This window comes from Musa acuminata, chromosome BXJ1-2 (assembly GCF_036884655.1).
Source record: "Musa acuminata AAA Group cultivar baxijiao chromosome BXJ1-2, Cavendish_Baxijiao_AAA, whole genome shotgun sequence".
Lineage (NCBI taxonomy): Eukaryota > Viridiplantae > Streptophyta > Magnoliopsida > Zingiberales > Musaceae > Musa > Musa acuminata.
Window position 1 is genome coordinate 25,007,560 of NC_088328.1, and position 14,392 is coordinate 25,021,951.

The 14,392-nt window shown below is 38.6% G+C and overlaps 2 protein-coding genes and 1 pseudogene across 6 annotated transcripts; 2 read left to right on the top strand and 1 right to left on the bottom strand.

The window, feature by feature from the left end:
- The first annotated feature begins 1,572 nt into the window (after positions 1–1,572).
- On the top strand, positions 1,573–4,674 carry LOC103975844 (receptor-like protein EIX1). The gene has a single exon (XM_009390947.3). The coding sequence runs from the start codon at positions 1,599–1,601 to the stop codon at positions 4,527–4,529; it is 2,931 nt and encodes a 976-aa protein (XP_009389222.2). The 5' UTR covers positions 1,573–1,598; the 3' UTR covers positions 4,530–4,674.
- Positions 4,675–4,848: 174 nt separating this feature from the next.
- Positions 4,849–8,258, top strand: LOC135586445 (dihydroceramide fatty acyl 2-hydroxylase FAH1-like). Of its 5 annotated transcripts, none has more exons than XM_065094350.1 (8): positions 4,849–5,218; positions 5,713–5,782; positions 6,488–6,580; positions 6,668–6,864; positions 6,945–7,050; positions 7,243–7,389; positions 7,472–7,631; positions 7,978–8,256. In XM_065094350.1, exons 2-7 carry the CDS (start codon positions 5,732–5,734, stop codon positions 7,589–7,591), a joined length of 714 nt encoding a protein of 237 aa, XP_064950422.1. In that variant the 5' UTR covers positions 4,849–5,218; positions 5,713–5,731; the 3' UTR covers positions 7,592–7,631; positions 7,978–8,256. The 5 variants fall into 5 exon arrangements, with proteins under 5 accessions (XP_064950422.1, XP_064950421.1, XP_064950420.1 ...); XM_065094349.1 differs by having other exon boundaries at positions 4,850–5,319; positions 5,716–5,782; XM_065094348.1 differs by having other exon boundaries at positions 4,852–5,319.
- Positions 8,259–8,439: 181 nt separating this feature from the next.
- Positions 8,440–11,689, bottom strand: LOC135612882 (receptor-like protein EIX2; annotated as a pseudogene).
- Between the last annotated feature and the right edge of the window lie 2,703 nt (positions 11,690–14,392).

Here is a 14,392-nt window from a genome sequence, read left to right on the forward strand (position 1 = left end):
AACAATATTAATCTAGTCTACAGCAAGTGCAATGGCAAATATTGTAGACATCCTAAATTGGACAACTTTATGCATATCTCAATTTGGACATTCATGTTTTAACATTTTTTTTTCTTTTTTTTGGCGACAACTGATAAAAAAATAAGGGCAATTTTAAGAAAATCTTTATTTTTAGTTTTCTCTTTTTTTATTTATTTTCATAGTATCTTTATGTCTTAAAAGATAAAATTACTTTTAACTTTGCCTATGTTGCTCATCACCCTCACCTCATATTTCTTTTTATTTTATTTTTTTTTTTCTCTTATCATAATTAACATCGTTTGTTGCGTTCATGACATCCTATCGCCCTTGCCTTTCCTCTCTTTTTCCTTTTATCATTATCATCTCTAAGGACCTATTACTCTGAGGGTCATATAAAATATTATTTATAATATCTTTAATTTTAAATTTTTTTGAGAAAATCAAATTCATACATATATTTAAAAAAAACTATGTGATAAATTCACTAACAATTTTATTAGGGTACATAGGATGGATATATTTTTTAAATTTCATTTAATGAACTACCAATATTTATTTTGATTGCCTCATACTTTTCTTATTAAAAAAAATAAATCAAAAAAACGATTACAATCATTACTTCCGACATAAGATAGTCCTCCATTCAAAAGTCATTCATCTTATGCATAATTCATTAATTAATTTATAGGTGAATTTTTTACTAAATCCATGTATCATTTTAAACTAATCAAACAAAATAAAAACATCCAAAATATTTCCGAAAACACTCTCCCATCTCACCTTTTAGTCACCTCTCTTTTCATTTCTGTTCTCACCTTACCGTCCTTACCGTGCTATTTTGTTTCTTGCACAATCAACGATTGTAATTGAGAGAGCCGATCCTGTGGGAGGAGATAGCGATGGCGATCGTGAAGGCTGATGGGGCTCCAGCAAATTGGATGTACCTTGAACTTTTATTTTTTTTCTAATACTTAATTGATATGAAAAAAATTATAAATTTAAGGATGATGTGTAACTAAGGACATATCAATCATTTGGATGATGGACAAACCAAGACTAATCCAGCTGGTTTCAACAGGTTCACATGCATCATTATATATCCAAACATAACATCGAGTTCACACACACATACGTCCTACCTATTGATGTCGCTATCGTAGTAGGCTGATTTGATCTGTACCCACACAGTCAACAAGTAGGTCTTATTCAAAGACAAAGCACCACTAAGTCCAAGCTGTGGCACGTTAATTCACACTTGTTTGGTCAAAATTGAAGTTGTCCGATGATGACTATCCACAATGACCCGCTCAAGTCTTCTTACAATATACGCTTGTTTGCTCGGAAAACGCTGCAATATGACTATCCACAGTGTCGGCGAAAGAATAACCACCAAAAATGACCCCACCCACTCGAAAATGTGCGGCCAAAGTCATGGGTCAAGTCATCAAACGCCAGTCGCCAAATTGACCGTCGAACTTGCACCACCAATTCACGCGCCATCTCTTGTGAGCTTTATAAGACGCTGGAGATCTGTCTTCTGCCTTGCGGGTGATAATACCCAATTCCTTGCGGGTGATATGGAGAGGAGATGCCCTCTTCTTTCTATCATATGCTTTCTTACAGTGCTGAGCGTTCAGCTTGCGATTTCTCATGCTTCCACCACCGTCCTCTGCCAGGAGGCAGAGAGGCAAGCCCTGATCCAGTTCAAGCGAGGATTCTATGATCCTTCCGGTCGTCTCTCTTCCTGGGTCGGGAAGGAGTGCTGTATGTGGGAAGGCGTCGGCTGCAGCAACGTCACCGGCCGTGTTATCAAGCTCGACCTTCGGAATGCACGCGTCAATTTATTTTCTGATTGCTCTGACAATTTTGACTACTGGTATGGTGATAGTAAAGGATGCAAATGGACATTATACGGTGACATAAGCCCGTCGCTGCTCTCTCTCCCACACCTTCAACACCTGGACCTTAGCGGCAACGTCTTTGAACGTCGCCGAATTCCCGAGTTCTTGGGATCCTTGAGGAGACTAAGGTATCTAAATCTCTCGAGCGTAGGCGTCGCCGGCAGAGTACCCGAGCGGCTCGGAAATCTCTCCACCTTGCGCCACCTCGATCTTTCTTACAATTTTTATGGCCTTCTCAAATTGTACGTTGAAGACCCTGGATGGCTCTCTCGTCTCACTTCCCTTCGTCTCCTCAACATGAGCTGGGTCAGCTTTCGAAATGCATCCAATTGGTTACAAGCATTTAATGCACTCCCTCACATTCAAGCGGTAGAATTGAAGTCGTGTGACTTGGGGACCTTTCCTCCTTCCCTGCCTCTTGTCAACTTCACATCTCTCACTACTCTTGATTTAGGATACAACAACATCAACTCTACCATACCAGATTGGCTTTTCAACATAACCAGCCTCGACTTCCTTTATCTTGGTGGGAATGACCTGAACTGGCTCATTCCTGAGTCCATCGCGAAGTTGACGTCGCTCAAGGCACTCGACTTGTCTCAGAATACCTTCCATGACGGCTTCATTCCAGCAGCACTGTCCAGCCTCTGCAGGCTTCAATTTCTTTATCTAATAGATGTGCCTATCAATGATACACTGGCTAATCTAGAAGTAATTTTCTCCGGATGTCTTATGTCTAGCTTGCAGGAAGTGTACCTCAGACACAGCCAGCTGAGTGGTACCTTGCCGGACTGGTTAGGAAACATGGAGAATCTCAAATCTCTTGATCTTTCCTCCAACTTCCTCTACGGATCACTGCCTGCGTCGCTTGGAAATCTGTCGATGCTGCAAACTTTGGATGTAAGTTCTAATGATTTGAATGGGTCGATTCCGGATGGCATCGGGCAGATGAAGAGCCTTGTCTCTTTGTTTCTGACTGACAATTCGTTGAGATTGTCTCAAGTCCACTTGGCCAATCTATCAAATTTGAAGGATTTGGACATTTCCTACAACTCGTTTGTCTTGGAAGAAGGCAATGACTGGATTCCCCCTTTTAAGCTTAATACTCTTTCGATGCAACTCTGTGAGATAGTGCCAAGACCCCAGTTTCCGAAATGGCTTCGAACACAGACAGCTCTTACGTATTTAGATTTAGCTGGCGCAGGCATCCAAGGCGCTATTCCTAACTGGCTTCCTCCCAGTCTCGAGCAACTGGACCTCTCCTATAATGGCATCACCGGAGGCATGCCACAATATCTTCCAAACTTAAGTTTTTTGGGTCTCTCAAATAATCGGGTGTCAGGGCCCCTTCCCTCGACAATCGCAGACACCATGCCGGCAATACAGTTTCTCTACTTATCTACGAATAATCTGAGTGGGATCCTCCCTCTTTCCCTTTGTCGAAATAAGTTTCTGTACGTGCTTCGACTTGCCCAGAACAATCTGTCGGGAGATCTTCCTAATTGCTGGAAAAATTCCTCAATCCTAGTTGTCATGGATCTATCAAACAACACTTTACAAGGGGGGATTCCACACTCAATCTGCAATTTGAAAAAGCTACAGTCGCTTCACCTGAGCAACAACAATCTATCGGGTCAGATGCCTCTTTGTTTAAAGAGTCTCACAGAACTGGAAACTCTTGATCTCGGCTACAACAGCTTCGTTGGAGATGTACCGCCCGGGATCGGAGAAAACCTATTGAACCTAAAGACGCTCAGCTTACGCTCAAATGCCTTCACCGGCAGTATTCCTGGCTTTTCTCATCTGGCATCTCTTCAAATCTTGGATCTTTCGAACAACAATCTATCTGGAACTATCCCTCGGAGCTTCGGCAACTTCCCTGCCATGAAACTCTCTCCTCAAAAGGGCGACTATGATATCGGAGGTGCGGCAGAAAATATGTGGCTATTTGTCAAAGGAATCGGATCCGATTACAGCAGCCTACTTCCGCTCGTCACTATGATCGATCTCTCCAACAATGGCTTGTCAGGAAGTATCCCCGAGGAGTTAGGAAATCTACAAAGTCTTCAGACCTTAAATCTATCTTGGAATTATCTGACGGGAGAGATACCAAACAATATCAAGGGAATGCAACAACTAGAAACTCTGGATCTATCAAGAAATAATCTCTCAGGTTCAATTCCTTCGACCTTGGCCACCTTGAATTTTTTGAACCATTTGAACCTGTCATATAATAATCTTTCAGGCAGAATTCCCACCGGTAACCAATTGCAGACTTTTACTGATCCATCCATATATGCCGGTAACCCAAATCTTTGTGGCCCTCCTCTTACCAAAAGCTGTCCAAAGGACATATCCATCGATGATAAAGAAAAGCAAAGCGAAGATCTTGACAGCAGAACCGAAACTATTTGGGTGTACGCCAGCATCACGCTGGGATTTATCGTAGGATTTTGGACGATTTGTGGAACCCTACTGTTGCAATGGAGATGGAGGATTGCTTACTTCCGCGCCATCGATAACATGTCCGATAGGCTCTACGTGGTGACGGTATTGAACATGGCAAAGCTCAGAAGGAAGCTACGAGGAAGTGGTCAAGATGGGTGATCCGATATAAGCACTACGGCTTGGGTAACATCAAGAATCAAGTACCTGATAGAGGCATGTTTACAGGTTTTCTAGTTATCTGCAGTTGTATCTTCTACTTGTGTGTCCTGTCACGATAATAAGACCGCTTTAGCTTTTATGTCAACCAAGATATTTTCTTCGCATCTATGACCTCGTCCTTGATTCTTGCAGTTGGATATTCCCATTCAAATTGGATTAATAAGCACGATTACATGCTATAATAATTATGAGCAAGAAAACAAAAGTACTCGTGTACATCAATTTAGTCACATTCTTTAAACAGATTCGATTAAGTTTCATCCGATACCATTTAGAATTGTGATCCTCATCGATGATCAACGGGTTTGCGCTCCGAATCCTACGATTGGAAGGCGTTGGTCATGTCTTTCTTGGATTGGATCCTGTTGGGCCGTGCCAACGAATCCTCATTTTTACGTCGCGAAGCCGAGCTGGCACCCGGGCGTTCCGTGGGGAAGTCGACGGCATGGATTTGATTCCGGAAGCGCTACACGATGTACGGCCCGCGACGAAGTCACAGCCTCCTATTTATACGAGAGAAAGAACGAGAAACGAGCAAGGAGGAGGAATTAGGCATTTTCGCCTCGGAGCGCGGAGAGGCGATCCCTCCCGCGGTTCTCGACGCCCCTCATTCCCACGCTATTCTTCAGGTTTTCCTCTTCCATTGAAGAAGAGTGGTGGTTTCTTGTGGGATTTGTGGTCCGACTCAGTTGTCGACGGAGTTTTGGTTCGCCCCTGCGCTTGCTTTTCGGTAGGGAATTCCAATGCGGTCTTTTCTCTTTGGGGACGATTTATGTCTCTCGTGATTCGTTGGTTCTAAATGGATGGTTTCAGATGTTGTAACATTTATTCAGATAAATTCCTGTCGAAAGGAAAAAAAGTTGATTTGTTCTTCCAAAGCGCATTCTGCAATCACGTTAGTAATTTTTTACATTATGCATTTCTACCCCAAACATGTTTCGTTGTTAGTACTGTTTGATTGCAGAACATATGATACTGAAAAGTAAGATTTGGTTAATGAATTGAAAAATATGATACTGAAAAGTTCATTTGATTGCAGAACATACAATTTGAGGAATTGAATGATCTTTTTCATAATCCGTCTCTCTATATTGCACAAAATAATGAATTGATTTGCTTGCAGTAGAATTTACAATACAGAAATGGTTGCCCAGGGGTTCTCGGTTGACTTGAACAAGCCTCTGGTTTTCCAGGTACAATTGTGGTGGTTTCATGTCTTGATTTCTTTTCTCTTTCTTATTATACCAAGCCAATGTGAAGATAATGTAAAAACTTACTGCAAAAACACATACATTTCATAAGTATCTTGACATAACCATCTCAATAAAATGAATGCTGATTTTGTTATAATTGTTCTAATTCGCTCTCTTGCAACATTCCTGATCATTACTGTATTTATATAGATACCCTAACAAGAACTAATCAAAAGTTCAAGGTTGCTTGGAATCTTAATCTATTTTGTGAAAAATCAATATCATTACACATGAAAAAGCCAACAATTTTTTCAATATTCCACATCTTCAGTTGTCACAATGCTTTTATTATCTTAGACCATGATGTCTTTTCGGTAATTTTGCATCAAGTAATCTAAAATTTTTTGATGAATACCCTTAGAATTTGCATAAAATTTTACCTGTTTTTACTATAGGCTTCCATATATTTTACATTTACATATACATCTAAGGAGGTCACCATCGATGACCATGTAGAGGATTTGACAATTTTGATGATATCATTTCTTCACAATTATTGGAATCTTGAATAGTAAAATCAATCACATTTCTAATAAAGATATGATCTCATCCTTTCCACATGTTTTAATGTTTATCATTGCTCTCACCTGATACAGATTTAACATTTCAAACATTTCACATTCTTGCTCATGTATATATCTAAAGGTTGGTCATCTTGGGGAAGATTATGAGGACTGGGTTCACCGGCCCATCGTTACCAAGGAGATCCCACGATTCTTTGCAAATGGCTTCATGGAGGTAATACTCTGACGAGAATTAATGCAGCATGAGATGATAGATTTGATAAGATTTCCTGACTAATATGCTTTTGTTGCAATTATTCAGTGCTTAACGAGAACAGTGTGGTGGGTTGTTCCAGTGATATGGCTCCCAGTTGTTTTCTGGTGTCTGACCATCTCTATTCGAATGGGCAACACACTCCCTCAATTGGTCCCACTGGTGTCATCAGGAATTCTTCTCTGGACCATGATTGAGTATTCTTTGCATCGCTTCCTTTTCCACATGAAAACAAAAGGCTACTGGTACAATTGTTTCCAGTCTTTGTATGATTGATGTAAACTTCATGAGTCCTTTTAACTTCTTGTTGAGAACCATGATGCAGGGGAAACACAATTCATTATCTGTTTCATGGATGCCATCACAAGTACCCCATGGACGGACTGCGCCTTGTTTTTCCACCTGCTGCAACAGCCATCATATGTGTGCCGGTATTAGCACTTATTTTTCTCAGCCATTTTATATGTGTGCCGGATTTGATGAGCATGCCATGTTTCGTCTAATGCTTTTGGTATATGACTTTTATTTTCTCTTTCTGAAAAATTTAAACTGTCTCGATTAGCAAAGGTAAAATGGCTGTCATGTCAGTGGAGGCTCTCATGGTGTTTAACGTTCTCTCTCAGTTCTGGCATCTGCTGCACCTACTCATGGCTCCATCAGCTGCGCCTGCCGTGTTTGGAGGTGGCCTGTTGGGATACGTTATATATGACTGCACCCATTACTACCTGCATCATGGACATCCATCCAAACACCCAGCTAAACACCTGAAGGTGAGAAAGAAAAGGATTGCATTTTGTTTTGGCAACCTCGGATGTAGTTCTGAAGAGGAAAAATGCTGCTTCTTTTGCACAGCGGTATCATCTAAACCATCACTTCAAAGTTCAAAACAAGGGGTTTGGAATAACTTCTTCACTCTGGGACATCATCTTTGGCACATTGCCACCAGCAAAAACCTCTCATCAGAAAAACTGATTCTTTTGGACAATGCAAGAATAGCTTGTAATTTATTGAGGTTAGCCTCCTTCCTTTATTCACTAAAACAGTTTTACATTAACCACGATGCCATCTGTTCTCATATATTCATTATTCATTCTTTTTTTTCTTTTTTTTTCAGATTCCCTACTGTTCTCTTTGGTGGTTCCTTTTTTTTTTCCTGCATATCCCAAATAAATAAACATTGCCCTCCAATTCTTTCCTTGGATACATCACAGATCAGTGCCCTTGATCATCATGTATTGAGGGCATTATTTGATGAAAGCTACCTTATGTATTAAACTGGTTTATATGGAAACATGAGTTTTTAATTGGTCAGTAATTTGTTCATTGTCTGCATCCTAATCCAACTCTTCATCATGCAGAACTCTATCTTCAACTTTTCCTGTTAAGACACTGTACAGTGATGAATGTCGTGTTTAGCAGAGGTGGAAAGGAAAATAAAAGAATCTAAATAGAAGATGTGTATAAGCTGGTCGAATCAACAAGTGAAAATGAGGCTTAAAGACTAGAAAGATTTTTCTTGTTATGAGTGGAGTACTATAAATCCTGTAATAAGTATTACGGCAAAGATTGTGACACTCAGTGAGAAGATTTCTTGTCTTGTGTTATACGTAACTTGCAAATGTTATTACACATCGCATATGGTGGAATGCTTTTACATATTTTCATAGATGATTCATGACAAATGAAATCTATTCAATAAACTACGCCACAGTGTAGCTTATGGATAAAACAGAGTCGAACAATACTGCTGGCTGAATGTTAATTAAAGCTTATAGACTATACGCTGAGAACTCATACTTTAATGAACTAAAATATTGATGCCAAGATAAGGCAGAAAGACAAATCGATAGTCCTTGCAAAAATTAAAATCATGTGACCAGTGGATTATGAAAAAGCATGCAAACAATGAGCCCAATACATGTTGCTTCATACTAATGGTGAATGCTCCCATCGGCTTAGTCAACTTGACGTCCTACCATTAGCTTCCTCTTGAACATTGCTACATTCAATACCAGCACCACATAGAGCCTATCACACATGTTATCAATAGCTTGGAAGTAAGCAATCCTCCATCTCGATTTCAATAAGATGCTTCCACAAATCGTCCAAAATCCCACGATAAATCCTAGTGCACGGCACATGTATACCCAAATACTTTCAATTCTGTCCATAGAATTTTCATTTTCCTCTTCTTTTGTTGGAATATTATCTGTACAATTTTTTGTGAGAGAAGGGTCACAAAGATCTGAATTGCCGGCATAGAAAGATGGATCAGTAAGCGTTTGTAATTGGCTACCGGTGGGAATTCTACCCGAAAGATTGTTATATGACAAGTTCAAATAATTCAAGAAATTTAACGCTGCCAAGGTTGAAGGAATTGCTCCAGACAAATTATTTCTGGAGAGATCAAGAATTTCTAATCGTTGCATTCCATTAATGTTGTTCGGTATCTTCCCCGTTAGGTAATTTCTAGATAGATTTAAACTCCGTAATCCATGCAGATTTCCCAACTCCTCAGGTATACTTCCAGATAAACCATTGTTGGAGAGATCAATAACTTTATCAATTGAAAGCAATCTTGTGGTATACTCGAGTTCACTCCCTTTTATGAAGAGCCACATTACATCCTCGTCGCTATGGTTGTTGAAGTATAAATCACTTGAAGAAGAAGATCTCTTCAATGAACTGAAGTTGCCTAAGCTAGGTGGTATTATTCCTGAAAAATTATTATCGAGAGATCCAATATTTGAAGAGATGTAAGATGAGATAGTTCAGGAATTCTTCCGGTGAAGGCATTCGAGCGTAAGCTGAGAGTCTTTAGGTGTGGTAGACTTTCTCCAATCCAAGCTGGTATATTTCCGATAAAGTTGTTGTTCCCCAAATCTAGAGTAACCAAGCTTGTACAACCTTTTAAAGAAAAAGGAATTTGCCCTATTAAATTATTGTTGCTCAGATGTAGTGATTGTAGGCTTTGCAAATTGCTGAGGGAGTTGGGAATTCTTCCTTGGAACTTGTTGCTCGATAAGTCCAAAATAAACAAACTCGAGGAATTTTTCCAGCAATTAGGAAGCTCTCCTGATAAATTATTTTTGAAAAGTCGAAGCACTAGCAAATACTTATTTGGACAAAAAGATAAGGGGATGCTCCCGCTCAGATTATTAATAGATAAATCAAACCAATTTAAGTTTGGCATTGTGTTTGAGATTTTTGATGGAAAATGTCCTGAGAATAAGTTCTTTGAGAAATCCAAATAAGAAATTTGCTTTGAAAAGAGTTGTGGTAGCTCACCAGTAATCTTATTGTTAGAGAGATCCAAAAACTGAAGACTTGGCATCATATTTACGATTCTTGGAGAAAGGTGGCTCGTGAGCAAGTTGTTAGAGATATCCAAATACATTAGGTTTGGAAGATATTGTGGCACATCACCGCTAATCTCATTATTGGAAAGAGACAAATACTCGAGAGAGGAAGGAAGCCAGTTGGGAATCCTTCCTTTTTTACTTGTACTTGATAAAGATAAATCACGAAGAGTTGTTTGCAATCGGAGCCATCTCGGAAAATGAGGCCTCGGCAATATTTGGCAGAAGGTCATATAGAGGCTTCGAAGCTGAAAAGGAGGAATCCACTCATCACCTTTATTCAAATCGATGTAGTTGTATGAAATGTCCAAATACTTTAAACTCGACAGATTAACCAAGTGGAGCTCCGACAAGCGAAATGAGTTATAAGAAAGAACCAAATAGATAAGGCCCTTCAGTCCTCCGATGCCTTCTGCAATCGACCCATTCAAATCGTTGGAGTATAAAAACAAAGATCGCAGCGATGATAGATTTCCAAGAGATCTAGGAACTGATCCAGAGAGGGAGTTGTGTGAAAGATCAAGAAACTTGAGATTTTTGAAGTTCCCCAACCAATCTGGAATGGAACCCCTCAATTGGGTGCCGCTGAGATTCAATTCCTCTAAGATGAGCATTAGACATCCAGAGAAGACCTGTTCTAGATTGGCTAGCACATTATTGATAGGCACTTTATCTAGGTCGAGAATTTGGAGCTTGCAGAGGTTGGATAGAGGTTCTGGTTTGAAGCCGTCGTGGAACGTATTATAAGACAAGTCGAGTTGCCTGAGATTTGTCAACTTGGCAATTGAATCAAGAGTTTGCCCATATAGGTGATTCGACCCAAGAGAAAGCACCTCGAGGCTGGTTATGTTAAATAGCCAGTCTGGCACAGTAGAGTTGATGATGTTGCCTTCCAAATTTAGAGTTGTGAGAGATGTGAAGTTGACATGAGGCAGCGAAGGAGGAAAGGTCTCCAAGCCACAAGAAGCCATTTCAACCACTTGAATACGAGAGAGTGCGTTCAATGCTTGCAACCAATTGGACACATTTCTAAATCTAACCTGATTCATGTTAAGGTGCTGTAGAGAAGTCAAACGAGAGATCCATCCAATGTTTTCGATGTATAAATCATCATCTAGATAGAAATTATAAGAAAGGTCGAGTTGGTGTAAAGTGGAGAGATTTCCCAGCTGATCGGGTACTTTACCTCCGAAGCCTGCTCCCGAGAGATTAAGATATGTTAGTCTTCCAAAGGATCCCAAGAACTCTGGGATACGATTTCCCTCAAAATTGTTGCCGCTAAGATCCAAATGATTAAGGTGTTGGAGAGAAAGCAATGATGGAGTTATGCCACCGTGCAGTGCCCGTCTGCATCCATCATCATCATCGAAGTTAGTCTCAGAGCAACCCATGTATGAGACATCTGACCGATGTCTATTGCGAAGGTGGAGCTCGATAACATGGCCAGTGACGTTGCTGCAGCGGATTCCTTCCCAACTACAACAATCCTCCCCAACCCAGGAAGAAAGACGATGGGAAGGATCACGGACTCGTTGCTTGAACTCCATGAGGGCTTTCCTCTCTGTCTCTTGACAGCGGATCATGGAGAAACCATCCGAGATCCCGAGCTCAATGCAAAGCACGGAAAGAGAGATGACGATCACAAGGAGAGGAGATCTTTCACCCATGGATGGATATTAGAGGATCTAACTAACTTCTTATTACTCGTGCGGCAGGCAGTAGTCCATGTGTGTGTATTTATATGAATATTCTGCTCTAGCCTCTTGTGAACATGAACATTAGGACTATGGACTTGGTGGATGCTGGATATCCATCGATAGATATCGTTATTAGGTTGCTAGTCAAAGTAGTCTGAAATGAGAACGATTCAACGCATTGGAAATTGGGTGCCGTAGAGAGGCCGGGGAGCTTTTCCTCCACATTTTACACGATCGTGATCTCAATTTGGAGTTTCCTACCTTTGCTCATATTGGATTTTAAGATTTACGAATACGATGATGGTTCCATCAAAACGATTTTTGATGTATCACATATCAAGATTATAACTTGTTTGGAGATTCAAAACATGGGAATGCAATCTGTTCACTGTTGTACAAATCATTTAGAGAGAAGTTACGTAGAAATATGATCCTAAAGTAGTTACAGAGGAGAAAAAGGTGGTCGTTCAAATTCATCGCATCGTACAAAACTGATCATACGAGGCTGCTCAATGCGTGTTTTCGAGTCAACATATGCGTGCTGTGTAGAAGACATTTCTTCGCTTCAAACTTTGATCAAACAAAAGAGCTCCTCAAAATTGTTATCATATACTTGACCCAATTAATCTGTCCAATCTTTGAAAACTATAACCAAGAAAAAAAGCTACTAAAATCACTATCGTTTACTTTGACTCAATTATGATGTTTAATATTCTAAAATAGATGAGAAATTTGATAATGAAAATTGATGGTTACGTGTCATGACTTTATAAAATATCATGGACAGAAGAGTTATAATTTAAAATGATGAGAAAGCCATTCCCGATGCTATGCAGAAGAGAAGATATGCATTTACTGAAAAGACACCAAAGAAAATCCACTATGAATTACTTGACCCAATTAGTTTGCCTGATCTTTGAATTAGTGGCTATTTTCATAGATTTTATCAACGTCAATCTTTATCCGAGGATGTAAAACACGAGAGTTACAAATATTTGCAACAAGACTTTTAGAAAAAAGCAAACCTAAAATTTTAGTGATCAAATACAGAGCAAGCCAACTTCATTTGTAGAAAATATATAGTGAAGCTTGTTGTGCCAATCCCATTTCAATATGATTATAGACTTGGCCTTGCAAAATTAGCTGATAAATTTGCACGGCTACGACATTCCATTTATCATAGGAGGTATTAAACACTACTCGTCTTTCCGAAGGACTCAACTTTTGTCCGTGTGAAATAGGAAAATTTGTGGATGTTAGATAAATAAATAAATAAAAACTCAAAATCGCTATCATTTGCTTAACCTACTTTGTCTATTCTATGAATGAATAACCAATGGAAAAAATTGTACTTAAAAGTTACTCTCAGTTACTTGACTAAATGAATATACTTAATGTAATGTTCCAAAGAAATCGAGAAATTTAGCAACAAAAGATATCACTTTTATTATTTATGATAAATATTTGAAATGTCACATATGTTATTAGAAATTGTACATCGAGAAATTGCATCAATCGTTAACCAGAGGATACAGTGATTTAGAGAGAGTTTGAAATAGTCATAGAATATGTTGTATCACAAGCATGTCATGAGTCAAAAGATTGTTCTCAAATCAATATGATTGAATTATTGGACTCAATTTTCCAACCCACTGTTGGATTAAGATTTTAAGATTCTAAGACTAGTGGCTTATGTCTTGTATTACGAATGTAACAATATGGATTATATATTTTATTATTATTAATTTAAACTTAAGTATTTTGGATATTTAGTTTCGACTTAATAACTTATAGGTAATATTGATTCATCAATACGGATCATGACAAATCAGAATGTGATTGAGGTATTAAAATAAGATTTTTTTTGTTAGTGATTAAATTAAGCATAAATTGGATTGTAGAAGCAATGACGAGTGTCTTTCACAAAGCAATAATACAACTTAAAAATATCAATGCTATCGTGATCCAATTTGATGAGATAATTAACTTATTAATTTTGTTAAGTTTAAAATATTAATTTAAAATATTTAAGCCATATATCTTAGGACCGTAAAGACACTAATAGGAGGGTGACTTAGTGCTTTCGAAAAAGTTTAAACGATTCGAAGAATTTCATTCGATGAAACTCGAATCAGAAAGGGGGTTAATTAGTGCTTTTGAAAAACTTGAAACGATTCAAAGACTTTTGTTCGGTGAAACCCGTATCCGAAAGAGAGGGAATTTGTGCTTTCGAAAAAGTTAAAATAATTCAATAACTTTCGATGAAATCCGTATCGGAAATACATTTAATTTCAAATGTGAGTAAGAATAGTGACTAAGTAAATCAGTTAGTAATAATAATGAAAAGCATAAAGAAAAATATAAATTGATTTATAGTGGTTTGATCATCCCGACATACGTTCACTCTGGATTCCTCTTCCTTCGAGGTCATCGACTTTCATTATCGATCTTTTTTATAATGGGCAAAGATTAACTATCCTTGTTATAACAATTTTCTCATTTTTACAGGCTTAGGAGAGAACATTTATAACTCTCTTTTATAAGTAATTCTTACATCTCCCTTTGAATAACGCTTTAAGGAGGAAAGAACTCGATAGAATTTATACTTAGAATCACAAGTTTTTCATGCTCTTTTCTTGCTATCTCAAGCAAAAATGAATGGGGTATTTATAAGCCCCAAATGACTTCAAAAATGGAGTAAAAAATTCAAATACATA